This window comes from Mirounga leonina, unplaced genomic scaffold (genome assembly GCF_011800145.1).
Source record: "Mirounga leonina isolate KUSES-001 unplaced genomic scaffold, KU_Mleo_1.0 Mir_178, whole genome shotgun sequence".
NCBI classification, from domain to species: domain Eukaryota; kingdom Metazoa; phylum Chordata; class Mammalia; order Carnivora; family Phocidae; genus Mirounga; species Mirounga leonina.
In genome coordinates this window covers 15,733,200-15,756,271 of record NW_023270464.1, presented here as the reverse complement: position 1 = coordinate 15,756,271, position 23,072 = coordinate 15,733,200, and the positions used below count along the sequence as shown (strand labels likewise).

The window sequence follows — 23,072 nt, the reverse complement described above, 5'->3', positions numbered from 1 at the left end:
TCACATGCTGGAAACATACCTGAAGGACTGTGAGGGGATAGGGGTAAGGTGAGCTGGCAGATAACCTTGTGAAGCCAAACAGGAAATCAAGGTCAGCCAAATGGAAGGGGCTGCCGAGTTCTCTGTCAGAAGCAGTAGCTTCCACAGAGAAATGAAACTCTTGGTTCTGTGGGGCTTCCACACATCACTTCCTCACACTGAGGTAGTGACTGAGACACAATGTGAATGGTTGCATCTGAATGAGTGGGCAACAGTTCTTTGGAGTCAATAAATACTTTAAGTTGTGAAAAATGTGATGCATCTCTTGAGTCACTCTGTTGCACGGTAAAGTAATTTTTATAGCGGGACAATAAAAATGAAGTGACTGAGCTAAATCTTGCTTTTATGTTTCCTAGGAATCTGAGAAAAAGGGGTTAATTGAGAGAATCTATATGGTACAGGATATTGTTTCAACTGTTCAAAACATCTTGGAGGAAATAGCTTCTTTTGGAGAAAGAATTAAAAAGTAAGTTTTACATTTGTGTTGTGTTTGAAGTAGAGCTGCCATACATTAGGGCAGTGGGGGTAAGAGGGTGGGGAGGGCAGGGATCAGTAAATGCAAAAACAAAAGAAACAAAAGCTACCGTGTTGGAGCAACCCTATTTATATTTGTTGGTTTGTTCTTTGGGCTTGTCAGCTTCACAGTTGGGTAGTGCCTTGGAACCAGGGCGACCATATGGCCAATTCACACCAATTGCCCCAGCATAATTAGTTCACTCTCAAAAGTATCCTCATTTGGGTGATAAATTATAGATTAAAAAAATAGAGTATCCTATTCAGAAATAAAAAGGGAAGCAAATATGCTTTAAAATTGCCTTTTTCAACTGAAACATGGAACACAGTAAATGCTTTTTTTCTCAACTTACCAAAGAGCCGTACATAGATAGTAGCATCATGGATACAAAGATGAGAAGTTAATTCATCACATTCATGGGTACCTTTGACATGGGTCAACAGACTTTCTTTATGAGAGGCAGTGAGTAAATATTTTCATCTTTGTGGACCACAAGTACTCAACTCTGTTAAGTATAAAAGGCATCATTGATACCTAAACGGATGGCTGTGATATGTGTTCTAACAAAACTTTATCTACAAAAACAGGTGGCAGGCTAGAGTTGACTTAAATCCAACCCATAGCTTGCCACTTCCTACCTTAGGTCACAACGAATAAATCTATAATGGAGTCTCAGTTGAGAAAGACTGTTTCTGTGATTCATGTTTGTTTTGTTTCAGACATCATGAACTCTGTTTAACTTGGTCTTCATTTGGTACCAATGAACAGAGCAATTTAAAATTTTTTTTCTTTTAATTTCAAACTTATTTCCTCCTTCAAATCCAGAATTATATCAACTATATTGTTCTTTCTAAAGATTCATGGATACCTTTTTTCTTATTTTACTGTCCATTATAGTTTTTTAAGTAAAGAAGATAATATTTAGAAATTGCATGGGTAGGGGTGCCTAGGTGGTACAGTTGGTTAAGCATCTGACTCTTGGTTTTGGCTCAGGTCATGGTCTCAGGGTCGTGAGATCTCAGGGTCATGAGTCGGGCTCCACGCTCAGTGCAGAGTCTGCTTGAGATTCTCTCTCCCTCTCGCTCTCCCTCTGCCCCTTCCACTCATGCTCTCTCTCTCTCTCAAATAAATAAATCTTAAAAAAAAAAAAAAGAAATTGCATGGGCAAAGGAGATTAATATTAGTGCTAAAAGCCAAGGGAAAGTTTTATATATCAAGATGCAGGGGAATCAGTTTATAATGAACATTAAGAAATATAAATAGCTCATATGGGACTTTTTATGGATACTGATCTTTCTCAATTCCTTATCAAATCCAGTTGCTCTTGAGTGGCCATTTATTGTTGGCATAGTAAACGTGTTCTTTTTGTTTATAAAATAAGTTATAAATCATCTTTAAACAAATTTGCTAAGTTTTACTGAACTTACATGTTGCTATTCCCATTATCAATGTCTTAGAAGAAAAATTAAAGAACAGGAGGATTTTTCCTTCCATATATTGATGCCTACCTAGATTTCATATAAATTGACAAATGATTTCTGAAGTTACCCTCAAAATTGTTTAACAAAAACATAAGTGACAATAGGAAATAGTCAAGTGATGAGGAGGGCGTTATACTTCTTCCTTCATTCACTCATTAACTCTCAGTTCTGAGTGTTAGGCACTGACCTGGTCTAAGAATGAGAAATATTCCATAAAACCATGATAATAGCAACATCAGCTCATGTCATGTGCCAGACAGACGCTATTGTAAACCCTTCACACATAGTAATTTCTTTAAAAAGTTGCTGACAGGAATCAGATTAAATATTCCAACAAGCCTCTGGATTAAGGATTGTTAGTATACCCATTTTACAGATGAGAAAATGGAATCACAGAGTGATTAACTCTGTAACTGAAGGTCACAGAACTAGTAAGAAAAGAAGCTTAGATTTGAACCTGCCCTCACTACTACACTAGAATGCCATTTTCCTCTAAGGATCTATCTTCCAGTGAGGGAGAACAGTAATAATTAGAATTCAGTTGCATTGATGCGAGGTAGAGGTAAGACAGGGTGGCAGGAGAGGTCTGACCAGCCCAGAAAGGGGTGTAGGGGAGAGAAAGACAGATAGGGGGCACTTCTGAAGAAGAGACATCTTATCAGCATGTCATAACAGGAAGAGATAGTTGAGCAAAGAGTTAATGAATGGGGACTTCAGTAGGTGGGAGACTGCAAAGGTTCAAAGCTCAAGGCTGTGCTAGATCCAGGGAGATGTTTGGGGTTTAGTATATCTGTGTGACAGCAGATGGTGGTGCTAGCGCTTGAAGGTGAGGCAGATCATACAGAACCCTGAGTGGGTAAAAAAAGTCCATGAGAAAAAACTGGATGAGGGACATTCTGGCAGCAAGGAGGATAAGAGGATGTGGAGTGGGGGGCAAGACTGAGGAAGGAAGGCCGTGGCGTTTGGTAAAACCGTCTCCATGCTTGAAGGTCTCTAAGAGACAAATGTGGCTGTTGTGCGATTGATAATGGTCAAAGAAATGTGTCTGATGAGGGAAGAAGGCAGGGTGATTTAAACAGGCCCCCATCTCTGAAGTGCCCAGAACAGCTGTGGTGGCCATGTCTGAGACGTATTTTCAGCCATGAACAGAGTACTGTTCTGCCCAGCTGCCGCACAGGAAGGAAGGCGCATAAGGCTCCACTCCTATTAATTCTTTGGCCATTCATTACCACAGTGACCTTAAAGTTCCTGCTGGGCATTCAAGTGGGATGGCATGTGTAACTCCATTGGAATTCCATTATAATTCAGTGTTGAAGGACCAGGAAAACTTTTACCCAACTTCTGGCAACTAGTAAATAAGTAAGCTTGCATAAAACTCTCAGAGCAAAGCTTTCCAGTTACTGACCCGGAAGACCCCAATCATATTGCATTTACACGGAACAAGCTATATTTTCTTTTTCTACTCTTCTCTACTTTCTCTAATTACCTTCTCTAATATTACACAAATTTCAAATGTAGGTCTATAACAGGCTAAAATATTTATTGAACATGGTGCATCTATATTATCTCAGCAGGCTGGATGGGTCAGAAGAGGGCTATATTTTATATGTCTTCTCATTATGGAGTGTTGCCTTCAACAGTTGTATCTTTGAGTGGTTAAGGAGGGAAGTCTCCACAGAGGAGATAATGAGAAACCTAGAACAGGGAAGTCATCCCTGCAAATGCTCCAGAGTCAGGTTTGGAAGCCATATTCATTGGAAGGAGAGCTTCTCTAGATGGGAAGTGATGTTGAGAAATACTAGGCACTAAATATGAGGAAGAAGGTTAAGTGCAGCTTGAATCATGGTGAAGACAAGGGGAGTGATAGACTGATTCACCTTCTGTTCACTCAGAGTGGTATGTCAAAAGGAACATAGAATGAAGGCAGAAAGACAAAAGAGAGGGCCAGACACGAGGTCTGAGGAAAAGGTTCACAAGCTAGAGTAAAAACCATGCCTTGTGAATGAAAGCATCAGGTGGGGTCCATTACAAAAGAATAATCTGTATAGGATTATATGATCAGTCATTTCTGTTTCCATGGGCAGAAGAGTCAGAAGACCTCATTTGTCCTAGCCTGGGAAGTGAGGAAAATCAAGATTCCATGGGCATAAAGGTCAACTGGTGGAACACCCAGTTGGGGGAGGAAATACAGGATGGAGCTGTTACCCCCTTTACCAGATATGGTCACAGTGATTTTTGTTTCGTGCTTTGGAACTTTGAAAATGATATTCTTAGGACATGTTACTAAGCCTGAATGGTTGAATGAAGGAAGGGGATTCATTGAATTTTTTTTCACTAATTGAAAGGTTTGGCTCATTTGTCTCATTACTGTCCCAAGTCAGGGATTCCTTTTTTAGGAATTTAGGGAGCTCTCAAGTTAGGAAAACTAGGAAAGTCTGTGAAAATGTTCAACGAAGTGTTTGATTTTGAGATTGAAAGGGTTTTTTTTTAACCTTGGGTGTTCTGTGGAAACCAGCACAAGCTACTCCATGTTAATGGAGAGAAGGTCTAGTAAGTTCTTGAGTGTTAGAGGAATTACAGTGTAATGTCTTTGAACTAAGTCCTCAGTATAAACAGGAGTATCAAATTAAATGAGCAAAATGTACCTTTTTACATTTTCTGCAGTGCCTACTGTAGAGGCAGTGAGTGTGGGCTCTTGAGCCAATTTTCTGAATTCAGACCCTAATTCTGTCACTTGTACTGAGAGTAAGTGATTTGGTGCCAGTTACTTAACTTTTATGACTCAGAGTACTCATTTGTAGAATGGGAGTAATAATTATTCCTACTTCATAACATTTTTGGAAGAATTAAATGAATTAGTGATATAAAGAGCTCAGACTAGTGGATGGCATGTATTACTTAAGAATATTGACTATTATGAATATTATTTTTGGCAAAATGTCTTGACTTTCTTTTTCTGTGTCTTAAATTAAAAAAAAATTAAAAGTGAATGTCTCCCTTTAAAAAAAAAAAATTGTGGGTGGCTGAGGGGAAAATGCAAGAGTTAACTGACTTGGCTGTTGGGAGAGCGGATCTGACAGGGTGTCTGTGAGAGTGATACACATCTTCATTAGAAATGAAGCATCCGGGGCGCCTGAGTGGCTCAGTCGTTAAGCGTCTGCCTTCGGCTCAGGTCATGATCCCAGGGTCCTGGGATCGAGCCCCGCATCGGGCTCCCTGCTCCGCGGGAAGCCTGCTTCTCCCTCTCCCACTCCCCCTGCTTGTGTTCCCTCTCTCGCTGTGTCTCTCTCTGTCAAATAAATAAATAAAATCTTAAAAAAAAAAAAAAGAAATGAAGCATCCAACACTGATACACATGACATACCACACACTTGCATACACGAACAACTATTGAGATCTTTATAAGGATTAATTGGAAAATAATTGACATCTTGATAAAATTTTCAGTTTTCTAATATAGTCTTCTATTTAGGTCATTTTGAATCTATTTCAGTATTATTTTAGAGTTTTATGTATAGAAGTTTGACACATTTTTGTGAGATATATCCCCAAATACTTGATTTGTTCCATGATATTTTATTTTATTTTATTTTTTATTTTTATTTTTATTTTTTTAAAGATTTTATTTATTTATTTGAGAGAGAGAGAATGAGAGAGAGCACATGAGAAGGGGGAGGGTCAGAGGGAGAAGCAGACTCCCCGCTGAGCAGGGAGCCCGATGCGGGACTCGATCCAGGGACTCCAGGATCACGACCTGAGCCGAAGGCAGACGCTTAACGACTGAGCCACCCAGGCGCCCATTGTTCCATGATATTTTAAATGGTATCTTTTTTTTTCAGATTTCATTTTCTACTTGTTTGCTGCTAAGATACAGAAGTGAAATTAATTTTCCTACATCAACTTTGTATCTATAAATTTTGGTAAACTTAGTTATCTTAATTTTTATCTGAAGACTATTATTCTAGATTTTCTATTGCATAAACATATTATCTAGGAATAATTTTTCTTCCTTATTTTCCAGTCCTTATACATTTTTCTATGTTTTCTTTATTGTACCAGTTACTAGCTCCAGTACCATGTTGAACAGAATTGGTCTTGGTGAACATTCTTTCCTCCTATGTGATATCAGAGAAAAAACTTTCAACATTTTACTCTAAGAAAGATATTTGCTATAGGGATTTGTAAAGACGCTTTATCAGATTAAAGAAGTTCCCTTTTATTCTTAGTTTACTAAGAGTTTTTATGGTGAATGTGAGCTTTGTCAAACTTTTTTCCTACATTCATTGGGATGATAATTTCCTCTCCTTTGTTTTTGCTAATGTGGTCTATTATTGGTTTTGATTTTTAAATATTAAGCCAATCTTCCACTTATGGAATAAACCCAACTTTGCCACGCTATACACTCTCTTCATATGTTGCTATATTTTTATTTACTATTACTTTGCCTAGGATTTTTGCAGCTCTCATCATTAATGAGATTTGAGCTGTAATTTTCTGTTCTTAAATTCCTTATGGAGAGATTATTCTAGGCTCATACAACATGTGGGAGTGTTTTCTCTTTATCATTATCTGGAAGAGTTTACGTAAGCCTGGTGTCATTATTTCCTTTAAGATTCAATAGAATTTGCTGGTGAAGCCTCTGGACCTGGAGTTTTCTGTTAGGAAAGGTTTTAATTGAATATTCCATTTTTGTGATATATATAGGTGTGTTCAGCCATTCTATTTCTTCTCACATCTGCTTCTATAAGTTCTCCTTTTCTGGAGTTTGCTTGTTTCATTTAAATTCTCTACTTTTTGATATAAGCTTGTTAATAAAATCCTTTTATTTAATAAAATCCTTCCTTTAATGTCAGTAGGATCTGTAGCATTGTCCACTTTTTTATGCTTGATATTTTTTTTAAAGGGGGAGGTGGGCAGAGGGAGAGAGAGAAAGTCTTAAGCAGGCTCCATGCATAGCACGGAACCCGACGTGGGGCTCATTCTCGCAACTCTGAGATCATGACCTGAGCCAAAATCAAGAGTTGGCTGCTTACCTTTAATCAGAAATAGTAACACAATTATGAAATTTATAAAGTCATTTGGGATAACCACAAAAAACAATTATTCGTAACAGACAAAGACTTTCTAGGAAAAAAAAAAAAGAGTCGGCTGCTTAACAGACTGAGCCACCCAGGCACCTCTATGCTTGATGTTAATTGTGTTTTCCCTTCTTTCTTGATGGGGATTTATTAATTATGTTAGTCTTTAGAAAGAACCGTCATTGACCTTTGTTAATCTTCCCTGCTACCTGTTTTCTTTTTCATTAATTACTAGTACTCTTTATTTTTTTTTCCTTTCTTCCTTTTACTTTCCTTGGGATTAATTTAGTATTTTTTTTTCTAACTCTTTAAGATAGATCAGTGGATTACAATTATTCTCTTTTCCGAACATTTAAAGCTCTACAACTGCCTGTAAGCATAACTTTAGCTCCAGGCCAGATATTTTGGTGTTGATATTTTCATTATCATTCAAGTTTAGTAAAAACTTTTTATTTTCTATTTTTATTTCTTCCTTGGCAAAGAAATATATAGCTTAATTTCCAAGTATATGGAGATTTTCTGGTTATCTTTTTGTTCCCAATTTCTAACTTAATTGCTTTATGGTCAGAAAACACTGATCAAGAAAATGGCCTACTTCTGTCTCTCCCTGTGAGCTTGGAAAGGTTACTGAGTGTATTGTGTGTGTGTGTATGTGTATGTGTGTGTATATATGCATATATGTATGCATTGATTAATTTTGTTGATTGTGTTCAATCTTTTGTATTTATACTGATTTTTATTTTTGGTGACTTCTTGTATCAGTTACTTAGAGATGTATATTAAAACTTTCCACTGTGGGGACACCTGGGTGGCTCAGTCGTTAGGCATCTGCTTTTGGCTTAGGTCACGATCCCAGGGTCCTGGGATCGAGCCCCACATCCGGCTCCCTGCTCGGCAGGAAGCCTGCTTCTCCCTCTCCCAGTCCCCCTGCTTGTGTTCCTGCTCTCTCTCTCTGTCGAATAAATAAATAAAATCTTAAAAAACAACGACAACAACAAAACTTTCCACTGTGGATTTATCTATATCTCCTTGTAGCTTGGTCAGTTTTTGCTTTCTGTATTCCAAAGCTATGTTATTTGGGTTGTATCTTTTATTTTAAAGATTTTATTTATTTATTTAAGGAGAGCGAGTGAGCAGGGAGGAAGGGCAGAGAGAATCTCAAGCAGACTCTGCGCTGAGCACAGAGCCCAACATGGGACTTGATCTTACAACCCTGAGATTATGACCTGAGCCGAAATCAAGAGTCAGATGCTTAACCGACTGAGCCACCCAAGTGCCCCTGGGTTGTACATATTAAAATTGTTATACTTTCCAGGTGAATTGGATCATTAATAGGAGGTGACCTACTTATATCTAAGCAATAAATGAAATTTTGCCTTAATATCTTAACTAGTAATAATACGACTATACCATCTCCTGCTTGCTGGTTTCTTCATAGTATATACTTTCCTATTATTTTCTTTCAACCTGTCTGTGTTTTAGATCTCTTTCTTGTTTCTGACAATCACTGTCTTTTAATTGTACCATGTAGTCCATTCAAATTTAATGTGGTTACTAATATATTTCGATTTAAATTTGTAGTTTTTATTGTTTTCTTTGTCCTTGTTCTGAGTGGTTTTTTTTTTTTTCTCATCTGTAGTTTTTATCTATTTGCTCAGAATGTAAGGACTCTTTTGCTGTTCTTTTAGTTGTTACCCTGAAGTTTACAGCATGACTCACCGCAGCCTAATATAAATTGTTAACTTTTATTGTCGTCCCAGTCAGGATCCTTCTTAATCTATGGTATCTATCCATTGATTTGTATCCAGAATCTGCTACTGTGTCTCTGCTTTCAAAAAACAAAACAAACAAAAAAATTAAGGCATAAAGGTTGATGTTTGTGTTTACTTATTTAATTGTAATTGATTCCATATCTTGTTTTTATTTTTATTATAAATATGGTACACATCCATTATAAAAGTAATCAAACAGAATTCCCCCTTTATTCTCTATACTTCCTTTTCTTCCCCTTCTTTCCATCATATTGAACTACCATTAACAACTTGTTGTATATCCATCAGAGGTTTTTTTCAGGATAAAAATCTATATATGTGATATTTGTGCATCTGTAAATTTATTAACATATGCATGCATATGCATATATATATATATATATATATACAGTACCCACATTTATTTATGCAATTTATTTTTTCACTGTATATAGCTTTGAACCTCTGTGTTGGGGGTCAGGGGTGTTTGTGTGGTTGTCCTTTTTATGATCTCATTGTTTTTTAAAGATAGATATAGCTGCAACTTTATGCTAAGAAAAAAAGATCAGAATAAAGGTTATCTAAGTCTGTGTACATAGTAGATGCTTAATAAATGCTGAATTGAACAAAACAAAAATCTGCATAATACTACAGAGTAGAAATCGATTTAGATTTTTCCCTTTATTTAGATATTGTGCTATTAATGATACTGAAGCTATTTCCTTTTTTAAGAACTAGCAACCATTACTGTGGTATTCATGCCCTGCCCCTGCATCCTTGTGCAAGGAGATCTGTAGGCTAAACTTCCTGCCATGGCATAATCTGGAGCATTAGGGAATCCATACAGCATTTCTCCAAATGTGAAATCGCCCTCCAGAAAGTTCAACTAGAAGTTTTACTATGGAAAAGAGTAGTCAGAAATGGACCAATGTATATGTATAAATTTAGAATAGCATAGAAATAGGCATGAGGAAAGAGTGGGAAAAATATCAATTATTCAGTTTGTTGGTGTCAAGTTGCTGGACTGGGGAAGTCTTTGGTAAGTGCTACCAAATCTAGAAATTAACCAGGAAAAAAAAATTGATAAATTTGGTCATGTAACATAAATAATTTTATATTTAAAAATACATAAACCGGACAAAAAAAGACAAGAAAGGAACACATTGCGAAAAGCACTGTAAAGAATATGACCGAGGACTGATTTCTTTAGTATCCAAAGAGATATTTTAGGTTACTGAGGAAAAAGTCAAGCAAAAACAGCTCAAGGCACAATAGACAAATCATAACTGCTTTCCATTTTCTGAGTTTTTACAATGTGCTAAAAACAGAATGTGCTAGCTACCTTAAATGCAAGTTCTTATTTGATTCTGGCAGAAGATAGAGGTACTATTATTATTCACATTTTGCAGAGCAGAAATGTTGGTGCAGAATGATTAAATCACTTTCCTGTAGCTTATTAGAGATGGAACCCAAACTCAATCCAATGTCAGTATGCTTAAAATTCCGTTTTCTTAAGCACTTTCCCAAATAGTGACACCTCACAAAGAAATAAACTAGAAATCACTTGAGAAACAAACTAAAATGATGAGCATGCCTATTAAAAGGTGTTTAAATTTGCTTATAATTTTAAAAAGTGAGAAATTAAAAACACACGTACCTCTCTATGGGCAAAGATTAAAAACACTGATAACAGTCTATTACAAGAGGGTGAGATGACTGGGTTTTTCTTAGACTCTTCATGGAATTGTGGTTATTTACAAAATAAAACAAAATCTCTCTCAGCCTCAATTTGCTTATGTGTAAAATGGGGATAATCTTTACTTGGAAGAATTATGGTGACCATCACAATAATGATATGAAAAATATTAGCACAATGGCACATATTAAGTGCCTAGCAGCTGATATAGGTTAGTCCCCCCACATCCCCCACTATCTCCCCGCACACATATGCATTAAAAACACACACACACACACAAAAAACAAAGACTGAGAGACAAATCTTCTATCTCTTTGTGTTCCTAGCCACAAAGTCAAGGGTCAATAGACAACCAAGTAAATGAAAATAAAGACTGGGAAGAAGAAGGACCCTAGGCTCTCATGGGTTCTCTGCAGAACATGGGATCTACAGATCATTTTCTAGGACCATGCAAAGATTTCCACTATTTGTTCAATTCTACATCCCATGTTCCAGATCTTCATTTGCACACAAGTCAAAGGAGGCAGTGGATATGCTGAAAGGAGCCAGGGGCCCCGTGAACATAACATGTGGTCACATAACCTATTATCTATGGGTTGGTGGCCTAATGGTTTACAGTCAAATGCCTCCAGCCCTTTTCAGGGCACTCAACCTTCTAGAGTCAATGAGTCCGAAAATTCTAAAAAGAAGTTATCAGAAAACACAGAAGTTGGGGTGCCTTGGTGGCTCAGTCAGTTAAGTGTTGGACTCTTGATTTTGGCTCAGGTCATGATCACAAGGTCCTGAGATGGAGCCCCGTGTGGGGCTCTGCACTGAGCGTGGAGCCTGCTTGAGATTCTCTCTCTCTCCCTCTCCCTCTGCCCTTCCACCCTCCCCCTACCTTGTGCACTCTCTCTCTCAAAAAGAAAAAAAGAGAAAACAAAAAAAGCACCAGAGCACCTTAATAATGTACTCCCTTTTCTAAATATTCACTGGCAACCATGTCTTCATGGAGAGAATTGTTGACTTTGAAGTGACATCACTAACCTTTTGTTTTGAAGATCTCCATGCATGGAGCCATCCTGACCACACTGTAGTCTTTCATCGCTTATGGGAGCCAGAGTCTTCCCTTAAAGACTGTCGGTTCCAGGAAGGCAAAGTCACCAGGACTCTGACAAGCTGGCTGGCAGTTGGTCTTGGGACCTGCTCCTCAGGACCTCAGTGATGTTTGTGCCATCCCCAGCTTGGCAGAGCTTTCTCTCCAGGTTGTTAAAGGGACTTCTTCAGTAGACCTTTTTCATTTGTGTAACTAAGAAATAAACATGGCAAGATGAACTGGTAGGTGCTGTAGAGCATCAGAGAGAATGATAGTGATGTGCTTTGTCTGCAGCACGTTTAACTGGACGGTCCCGTTCCTCTCGTTCCTGGCCTGTTTGATCCTGGCAGTGACCACCATCGTTTTGTATTTTATTCCACTCCGGTACATCATTTTAATCTGGGGTAAGTCTGGCATGGTCCTTTTGCGAGTGGTCAATTTTAGGTAAGAACCAGTGACTCATTTGTCAAGTGCGACCCTCAACTTTAAATGTGCTCTTGTTGGCAATTTAAACATGAGATTAAGGTATTTTGGGAACAAAACTTGCAGGACCTCCCTGAAAAGGCCAGTTGCCTGAACGATCAGCATAGATATTTATAGGCCTCTTGCATAATTGCAATCAAATAAAAATGTGATTGTGCATGAGATTTCCCTTTGGGCTTTCGTAGCCATAAATACTCTTGGATAATATATTGCCATGGCCCGGTAACTTTCAGGAAACACTGTTATTCAAACAGTGCGCAAACACCTGCATCTTGCCCTTTATATTATGCAAAAGTAGATCTGGCCCCTGCCACGGTGCTTCTGACATTTCATCTCTCCTGGAGGAAAAATAATCTAACCCCATACTTAAATCCAGAAGCGGTAGAGAGGAAGGGAGGTGGTTACTCCCTAACCAGTGCCTGAAAGAAGAGGAAGCTATAATTTAGCAGGGTAAATGGTGTGCCTATATAAAGTTTAGCTGCTTTAAAAAAAAGTAGAAACAAAAATCACAAACTTGAAATAAACTGCATGACTTGATTTACTACTCAAGCCAGCAGTTGGACAAAAGACAAACAGCTTTGTGAATATTTGTGTCTGTTGCTGGGTGGGCTCTGGGTTGATAGAAGGAGCGTGCATTGCAGTAAATTAATTGCTGGAGAAGCAATCAACCCTTTTCCCTAAGAGTCTGCCAGTCATAGTTTTCCATTCCTTGGCTCCTATGAATACTGCTGAGTTCTCAACCATAGATACTCCCTTCTAGGGATCCTTGGATGTTAAGGTGTTCAGAGAAGTTACCACCTACAAGTGACTGCATTAAGATGCATTCATGTTTAAGCAAAAGCTGAGAGCTTGCACATGTCAGATACAAGCTACAACTTTTCTAAAACCATTAAATGTAGACCTTTTCAAAGAGAACCCACAGGAGTAGAATCCTGCTGATGAGGAAAGCCAAATGTAGACATTCTGAATTGGGAAAAGTCATTAAAAAAAACAGAATAACTCATAAAACTTCAGAAGTGGAATGATTTTGAGAGAGCATAAGCCACTGGTTCTCTGTTTTGTCCAGAAAGTGAAAATCCCATATAAAGAAGTATCTCTCTTTTATAGAAATCCTGAGAAAAGAAAAAAGATATTCTAATTTCCCTCTTTATAGGTCTGTTTTGAGCCTTGATGACCCTCACTCTTGGCGAAAGTCTTCTATCCATACTTAGTTTTTGATTGTTTCTCAATTTTGCAACAATGCTAGCACATTGGTCCACAGACCCTTAGAAAGAGATCAAGAAGCTCTTCAGGGTCCGTTGATCAAGAAGAAACATTTTATAAAAGTATCTCCCTGGATACCTTATGTACTAAATGTTATCTATATAGACTGAATAATCTCAGTCTTTCTTAATTGTTTTTCATTAAGAATTCGCTTGCAAATCCATTTATTGATCAACATTTAAAAAACAGATCTTAAAACTGTTGTCTGACCTTAATCAGAAAATGATCCATTTGTTTCAGAGGTACAGATCTGTGATTCAACAGTCTTGCACAATTCACAGCGCTCATCATAGCACATACCCTCCCCAATGTCTGTCACCCAGCCACCCCATCCGTCCCACCCCCCACCACTCCAGCAACCCTCAGTTTGTTTCCTGAGATTAAGAATTCCTCATATCAGTGAAGTCATATGAATAATACAATATATGTTAAAAAGAAAAAAAAGGAAGAAGATAGCAGGAGGGGAAGAATGAAGGGGCGGAAATCGGAGGGGGAGACGAACCATGAGAGATGATGGACTCTGAAAAACAAACTGAGGGTTCTAGAGAGGAGGGGGTTGGGAGGATGGGTTAGCCTGGTGATGGGTATTAAAGAGGGCACGTTCTGCATGGAGCACTGGGTGTTATAAACAAACAATGAATCATGGAACACTACATCAAAAACTAATGATGTAATGTATGGTGATTAACATAACAATAACAAATTTTTAAAAAAATGATTCAAAATTACTATATTCAGTTGGCCAATATTTTGTTCATTTTTAAGCTGGTGTAAGTTGAATGCATGGTCAGCTTGTCAAACACTGTTTCTCAGGATCTCCTCATCATTTTGGTACATGCTTGACTTTTCTGCATCTTTCCGTCGACAAAAGACTATATTTCCTCCTTTGATCATCAGTTTTGGAAGTCCAATCCCTCCTTCTGTTTATCCCAAATTGCTTTGACTTTTGATCTTATCCTCCAAGATCTTGGCAGCTTTCAAACACCAACTTTTTGCATCTCATTAATGAGATACTTCTCTATTTATCATTCAGCTTATGGATGAAATTATTAAATAGCATGGAGTTTATTATGTTCTCCTAAGCTGACAGTAACCCTTTGAGCTTTGTCTTCTGTGTCTGGTTCATTAGTTTTATGTTCTGGACAAGGGCTTATAGTTTATTGATGAGCTCACCATATATAATGTAGTCAAAAGCTTTGACAATCAACACATGATCTGTTGCCTCATTGAGTAAAACCTGCCATGCCATCCTGGAATATACTCAGCAATTTCTATTAGGACTTCTTTTCCAAGACAAATTAGTTATTAGTTTAAAGCTTCATGGACCCAGGACATTCCTTTGCACATCTCCTATATTGTATCCTTGTCAGAGACTTTCTCATGTAGAAGATGACTTCGTATGTCTTCCATTTCTAGTGTTCCTTTTAACTTTACTAAGGATCAGAAGATTGTTCCTTATTCTGAGTTACTCATTTTCATTGAGTCCTAAAAGTGGTGAGTTAAGATCCCTTTTTTTTTGTCCACTCTTTTTAACCCTTTGGAACAAAATTACTTAACTGTATATTCTGTATTTCCATATTCTGTACACCCAAATAATATTTTTGTAGAAATACTTATTAAGTACCAGGATTATTTAACATAAACCCCTGAAAAGCAGCCTAATTTCATAATGGCCATAAGGAATATTCCTTGACTCACCAACTTCATTGTCAGGTTTTGAAGGGTGATACATTTTTCTTTCTTTTTTAACCTATAATTTTAGAGAAGTTATATATAGGTAGTAGATCTTTAACAAGTACTTGACAAATATTTAATATGTCTGCAAATTTCATACCTGTGATCTACAGGGATGGCATTTCTTTTGAGCCCAACACCCACCTCTCTTGTGTGGGAGTGTAGATTTTGAAAATGATGTGAGAGGTGGCTTAAGAGGGATATTTGACATTTTCTGAAGGAGACCATATCTACTGAATTTTGAGCACCTATCTGATGTATTTCTAGAAGGCAAGGCACTTCTTAAGATTAGATCCCATGAGGGTTTTCTGCCCCTTTTAAGAGGTTTCCCATATTCCTTTCATTCTGTTCTCCAGCATAGATGGTTCAGTTCTGATCTGGGATACTTCTGTTCCAAGGTAGGTAGAACTCACCAAGCTGGATTATGAACTTCTTGGAAAGAAGACCCATGACTTATTTAACTTTGTATCTCCATTTGATAGCACAATGTCTTTTTTGTGGCAAGCACTTAACTGTTTGATACATGAGCAAGCAAGGACCCTCTGCCCCATCTCAACACTCTCGTCAATGTACTGAGGTCAGGGCTACATGCTAGGCACTCATACAAGTATCTGAAAAATAGTGTTATAATTCTGTTTCAAGTGTTTGTTCACCTGTGGCCATATGTGCAAAGCAGTCATGCAGTTTTTCCAACTTTCTCCAAGAGATTCTTTTTTTTTTTTTTTTAAACTGCTCATTCTATTCCACTGATCGGTTTAATCTGTGATCTGGGACCATTAAATGACAGTGTCTTTGCCAAATGTTATCCCTTGGTATTTGGATCCCACTTCTTTGGGTGTGCTAAAAAATTAAAATCCAGAGCAGATAGACCCTCTGCCTATCTGCATTTAGGTTAAAAATATTGAAAGGCGTGTCTGTCACGCTGATAAAGGTACAACTTCCAAATTTGGGTGTGTACTCACATGCCATATAGTATAGGGATTCTTCTCTCCCCCCTTTGTTTTTTGGCTTATTGACATCTCGAGTAATGATGGTAGCCCTCCCTCATTGTTATGGAACTCCAAATTACAGAATCCTCATGCTTACATTGTCCATGTGATTCTCCCATCAACCTAGGACACTCTATAGCTCAGGTCTTTATTATTCAGATTTTAATGTAGGAAATATGAGGCACAGGAAGGTCCAGTGGTTTGCCTAAACCCACACAGCGGATGCCTGGTGATGCCAGAGCTGGGGCCCAGCTATTCCTGTTCCATAGCCCTTGTTCCTTGACCCATTGCCCCTTACTGAGGACCCAGGAGTACATGAGCCCCCATGGACACTTGGTCTCACACAGTAGATAATATTGTAGAATTACTGACATTTGACAACATAAAAAAAAAAAAGTAAGGTGTGCTTTTGAAGCATGTAATCGGAGCGGCTTATAATTTTGATTCTCACTAAGTTTTTCAAACAGACAATCTCAGTGCATTGTGGGCCACTTCTGCCCTTATTGGTGTATTTGAGCTACTGTGCAGGTTTATAATCTTCTCAGTGACTAAGAATGCAGTGTTTTGATCGGCTGTGAGATTATCCCTGCCTTGCTGTTCATTGTAAAGACTCCAGATGCGCACACTATATATAATTAACAATAGAAGATATATCTTTTCTCAATAAGTCTTTGTCTCCCTTCATCATTTTGCCTTGTCTGTTTTCTTTTGCCAAAAAGCCCATGCTACAATTAAATATCTTTAGAATAACACAGTGAGAGTATTTTAGTTTAAAGGAACGCTGGGGGAAATTTTAGCTAGAAACATGAAGCTTGCTGTGGGGGGTAGAGAGAAGAAAAGCAGAGTGCAGCTTTGACTTGAGAGAAAAAGGATCATTTGTAAGGAGCCTTCCCCAGCCCAACCACCGGGCCACCATTTTACTCATGAACAATGGCCAGCTCCCATTTGCAAAGCAGATATAAATCTGACCCTCTAAGGAAATGACTCAGGTATAATATCACTCAGAAAGTTCCATCCTTAGATGAAAGCAAAATAATATTTAATGAAGAAAAACAGCAAAGCTTTTATGGGCTGGGGACTGTCAAACAGTTAAATTACCTTGACTTTGAGGGAAGAGTCAGTCAGGGTTCATCTAAGGTGAGAATTCATTCAGCATCACCAGGGCTTCAGGTATGATCCTCGCTAAACAAGCACTCTGTGGCAGAACTTCAGAAGCCCACCACCTTACTCTTTCTGCTTGGAAAACTCAGCATGAGAAAGAGTTGACCTTTGGAGGAAAGACAACAGCTCCTGAGCTCTTACCAGCAGCTGGGAGGAACAGAGGAGGAGACACAAAGGTGGCTGAGAGGTACATCCCTCTAGAGAGGAAACCACAGGTGGAGCTTGCCCGGGGCATGCCCGCACACCCAAAGTGCAGCCATCAAAGACACTTTAAGGGTTGAACCTCCTCTAATTACCACTGTCCCCATCCTAAATTAGCAGGGACTCCATTGACTAGACAAACCCACGCACCAGTGTCGCGGTCCATAAATTAAGTTAGCAGCCATAGTAAGATGATTTCCAGTAATAACTTTTCACAGTTTCCTGCAGCATCAAAGTACAATCAACACGTCAAGTTCTGTTCTGCAGTGAGAGAAGAGAAACCTGTGAAAATGAGCTGGAGTAGGGGAGAGAGATTTCTGCAGTTTCTTTTTAACAACAAAAAAGCGACTCCCGCCCTCCACCTCCTACTGCTACATTTGGTCCAGAGCCCCCAAGCAGAGACTTGTTGGGGCTAATGAAGGCCTTTTCCCATCTGGGATGTTTGTTTTCCTAGCAGAGGAGGCTGTTAATCAGCCTAGTCCAAAAAAGCCAATGAGCTCCACGGTTTTAGTGTGTGTTTCTGCCATCCTGCTGCTGGGATTGTAATGGGATTTTCACAGTTGAAGATGGCAGAACTCCTGTCCCACAGAATCACCCCCACCCCTCCTTCCTTCCAGAAAAGGCATTTGTGAGTATTCCACATGACAGTGACGTGTGTGTGTGACTTGAGGTCTAGTAATTGTTTTACACTAATTTTTGCTTGTGAATCTCCCCCTCCCCCAGTCAGGAGAGTTTTTAAAGATAGATAGATAGATAGGCAGACAGATAGACAAAGAGATCTCCCTGTGTTTCTATTTTTCAGGCATAAATAAATTTACGAAGAAGCTTCGAAATCCCTATGCCATCGACAATAATGAGCTGCTAGACTTCCTCTCCAGGGTACCATCTGATGTTCAAAAGGTACGTAATGAACGGTCACCACCAACGGGGACCCCAGCACTGAAGTCTGGCCATCCTCAGAGCCTGAAGAGCACAGGGCTGTTCTTGTGTAATTGAGATAATGCGCCAGAAAATCCTTAAAGAGGCCTGGCTTGCAGGAAGGTGGCAGGAAAACCTTTGTCCAGAGCATGAGATGATTATGGAAAATTACCCCCAAAAAAGGGCTACTTAAGAAGGATCTGGAACTCACACTATGTGGGTATGGTGCGATGGTGTTTGTCCATTTTTTGATCACTTGCCTCCCTGAGGAGGATAAGATGGGCTCAGTGAGTGGGAGAGTGGGAGATCCCAAGCTAGGGGAGGATTGCTTATTTTCCTCCTCTTCCAGATGGCAGGCATTTTAGGGGAAGTAAGGGACAAGAGGGTTATTCTTTTTTATTATTGCTTGCCCCAATTATGTCCTAGGCTTCCCTTCTATACCTTCCCCCCCGAAGACTTAGGGATGCCGAGGGCAAAGCTCCTACCCACTCTCATACACATAGAGGCAGAGACGGTGTGAAATAATTGGAGATCGATCAGAAGTATTATTCACAGGTAATGGTCACTTAGTCCAGTGGCATCTGGTCTCTGTGGATGCATAGAGATTAAACCAGGCAACAATAAATAAATAAACCAGGCAAAAAAGTCCTGTAGAGTAGCCCGAGCCAGGCCCCTGCAGATCAGATGGCTATAAATCCAGAGGAAGGAGGGGAGGCATTGATATCTCTCAAGGAGAATAGAGATCATAGAAGGAGTAGATGGGGAGACCATGGTGTAAAATACCAACATGATGATCAAAGACACAACCCTTTATTATCTGAGAGAATCCAAATCAAGTATTGATTTTCATCCTTGGGCCGCTGTCACGGCGGCTCTTGGGCAATGGCAGTGACTCGGGCTGAAAAGACCTACAGTTTCTTTCCCCTTCACTCTGAGTTCTAGAGATTAAAATAGACTTCATGACGCCGTTTTTCTTTAATCTCCATTTTATGATATAATTAGCTATTACATGCATTCTATGAATATGAGGTTCCTCGTTAACATTTGCATTACATGATTATAAAATAGTAACCTGGCCCCTGTTTGTTTTGCATTGAAGATTGACAGGTATGTCATTCCCTGCTCCCCTAGGGGACCTTCACCAAACACTCTGAGGAAAGGGTGCTTTTTTGCATGTATCTGCTTTTGACGAAGTGTAGCTCAACATATGTGATGGGGCATGGTGTCCTTGGGGAGTTTGACACAAATGCTAAAAACCAGTAAGCACATGTGGTCTGTAATACAATACTTTAAATGAAGCCATTCCACTGTCAGCCAATCAAAACCCACACACCAAATGAGAGTGAGTTGCATCACTTGAGCTGCAATGTGAGTTTGTCCCTGCATCCTCAAAGAAAGGAAATCATCATCCAGCACACCCTACCACAAGGATTGTCTCTACATAGTCCAGGCACCACCTCTCCGAGCAGCCATCCAGTTGGAGTGGACATGAATACAGAGGGACGCTACAAAAGAGCATTCGAGGAAGATGTATAGTATGCTAGTAAGATCCTCCATGTATCCCCAAGAGCACTTTCGAATAACACAATAGACAGTTTTCCACTGGGGACTCCCCGAGTGCTCATATTTATCACAGATGTTTTAGCCATTCCATTGTAAATGCAATTCATTTTTAAGAGAAATCTATTTAACTCTGTGGCCGGTATCAATGTCAACATTTTTTTCCCTCTCCCTAGCAACATAAATGTATTATATAATTTACAGAGAATTCTTCCCCCAAGACTTTAGATAGTTGCAAATGAATATTTCTTAGTAAGTTTTGCTGTATCATATACTAAGATATACATTCCCAAGAGGCAATTATTAAGTGTACTTGCGGTTGAAAACGGGCACACACACAACTAAAATTATCTTGCAGTGCCAAGAGCAGGTAGAAACCCATGCATCTCATTAGAAAAATCTGCTTTTAATATTTTGGTCTCAAGAAATGATGCATGACTTCTCAAATCCTTCCTGCAATTAATCCCTCCATGTTCCTGTGTTTAGAAAATGATTCATTACCTTTGAACCTTCCTTCCTTTGCCTCGGTCTGTCCTTGGGGAGCCATTAACACACTGTGGTGAGCTAGGGTTACCTAACCACCGGCGGCCCGTCTGTTTGTTTTCACAGGTGCAGTATGCAGAATTGAAACTCTGCAGCAGCCAGAGCCCCCTTCGGAAGAAGCGCAGCGCTCTCTAGGACCCACGCCAGCCTTGGGCACCAGCACCCGATTCCCTGTTGGGTTGATTAGACCAACACTCTCTGTTTCCGGGGTGGTACCCATGGTGTTATTCTGAAATGCGTGGAGCCCTCCCTGTACTCTCCCTGCTTCTCCACGTGCGCCAATGCACACCCATGTGCTCACATCCACACACGCATGGGTGTGCTGGTTGCTTAGCGGCTTGGCCCGTCAGAAGGAAACAATCTAGCGACCGTGGAAGACTGAGGTCCCTTCTCAAATAGGAGGTAAAGTAAGGTGGCCAGGGGTCTGAACAACCTCCTCGAGAATGGCTGGGAGACCACCTGGATGCAAGTGTGACTCCGAACTTGTTTTCCTACCTCCAACAGATTCTCCTTAAGATTCAGTTTTTTCCTCTCCCGTTTGCACACTCCTTTCAGATTATCGGGCATGTGAGTCCATTTCTTTCTCTTGAGTTCACAGGTCTCTGGTAGTAGCATCATCTCCCCAACGAGTGTCTCTTATAAGTAGATTTTTTAATAATTACCAGGATTAGCACAAGCCTTTGGGAGTCCTGCGCCATGATTACTGAAGACGTGTGTGGACAATGGCAGTCAGCTCCCCGGTGCTGGATGCCAGTGTGTATGGCAGTCCGTTGCAGGCAGTGGAAGCCTTGCAAAGGTCCAAAGGGACCATTCATCCAAAAAGTGAAGGTTACATGAGAGTATTTGGTTACCTTACAAACGCCATATCTTCTGACTGGACTTTGCTTATTTCCAAAATAGAATGTCAATATTAGAGCTTCAGAGAGAGGGGGATGAATGAATGAATTCTGAAAGTATTTAGGAAGACGGAGAAAGGCTGAGGAGCAAGGGACTAATTTATGGCTGCTTTACCTGATTGTCATAACCACTGTATTTGCCCGCATTTTTGAGCAGAAAGTAAAAATAACTCAGCCGTCCAAATTGATCTTTTGTTCCTGAGCAAGATAAGCTACACATAATGCATATATATCTCAGAACCCCATTCCTTGAAAAGCACTACCCCAAGGTCGTCTTAAAAAACAGCTGATTACTTCAGACCCCACCATTTCATAGTACCCCCAAGTAAAAACCCCGATTTTATGCATATATAAAATACACGCAAATATCCTTCTGTTCAAATGATATTTAAGTTGTAAAGACTGTATTTTGTTGACATATACTCTGTGCAGTTTTATATATAACATATATATATATATGTGTGTGTGTGTGTGTGTGTATTGTAAAGAAAAGTTGAGGTAAAAAGACCTGATTTAATAGTTTTATTTTTTTTTTCTCTCTGGGCTGTAATTTAATAATCTTCAAACAAAATGTTTATGAAAAATGCCAAAGATTCTAAACCTTATCATCCCGTGTCTGTTTTTCTTCATATTATATCTTCCTGGTTTTCTTTCTGGCTGAGCCAGATTTCTGCATGATTTGATTTGCTTCAAGTTAATGAAGCTGGCTGGAAAAGAGCCTTGCAGAAATTATAAAAGCTCCAGTAAATCTCTTAGTTGTACATACAATAGATATCCAAAAACCTCTTTTGTTAAACCAGTTACTCAATCTTCTGTGTAAACAATGCCTCATTGTCTCACTCCCAACTATCATGTAGTTTATCACAGTCTGTCATTTTGTAACGACCTAAGTCAGACATTTTTAAACAGACATGTGAGATCTGATCAGTCATTTGAATGAAAACTCTCAGCAGCAGAATAACCCCTTATTTATTTAAAAGTGGAACTGATACTTTATTGTTGTTCCTTTCCTATACAATTTCAAAATGAAATAATTTGTCCAACAAGAAGGCATCATTAGTCAGACTTATTCCCTCTGCAGCCCAATGGGAATTCTGAGCATTAAGTTTAGGACACAGACAGCAGCTGGGCTACCAAGAGCAGGACTGAATCAACCTTTAATAAACTGTAAGTGGAAAACAATTGTTAATTGATTAAGTAGACTTTGAACGTTAAAAATGTTCGTTGTAAGGGAAATGTGAAGATTTATACAAGTAATCAAACTCATACGAGATTCCAGAATGCTCTTTAGATAAAATTTATGGATTATGGTTTCAGTATGATAATTAAAGATAATTTAGTAGGAATGTTGAAGTTTAGCCAAGCTCTCCTGATTCTCTTCTCAAACCTCACACTCCCATTTCCAGCTCTGACTGGATGTCTTTAGGCACCTCTACCTCAGTGGGTCAGAAATTCTGTTATCTCTCCCTCTGTGTGTTCAGGACCCTTAAACCCATAGTGTCCTAGCTTCCTTATTTCCCTTACTGGCACTGGCATTTTCTGGGCTAGGAATCACTGGGCATCCCCTTTTTTGTTTCTTATGTTTTTTTTTTTTTCCCCCCACCTCCATAAATCTGTAGATCCAGTGTTGCCATGTTATCTTGTCCATTTCTGTCTTGTCCATTTCTGATCACCACCCCCTAAGCCAAGG

At 39.2% G+C, this 23,072-nt stretch overlaps 1 protein-coding gene across 2 annotated transcripts in view; it reads left to right on the top strand.

Moving 5' to 3' along the window:
* MCTP2 (multiple C2 and transmembrane domain containing 2) overlaps positions 1-21,987 on the top strand; it is a 237,802-nt gene extending 215,815 nt beyond the window's left edge. For both annotated transcript variants that reach the window (XM_035024053.1, XM_035024055.1), the window contains 4 exons: positions 396-505; positions 11,929-12,038; positions 18,268-18,365; positions 20,553-21,987. In XM_035024053.1, coding sequence (XP_034879944.1) covers positions 396-505; positions 11,929-12,038; positions 18,268-18,365; positions 20,553-20,621 — 387 coding nt within the window. In that variant the 3' untranslated portion in view covers positions 20,622-21,987. The remainder of the gene's footprint in view (positions 1-395; positions 506-11,928; positions 12,039-18,267; positions 18,366-20,552) is intronic.
* Positions 21,988-23,072: the final 1,085 nt, after the last annotated feature.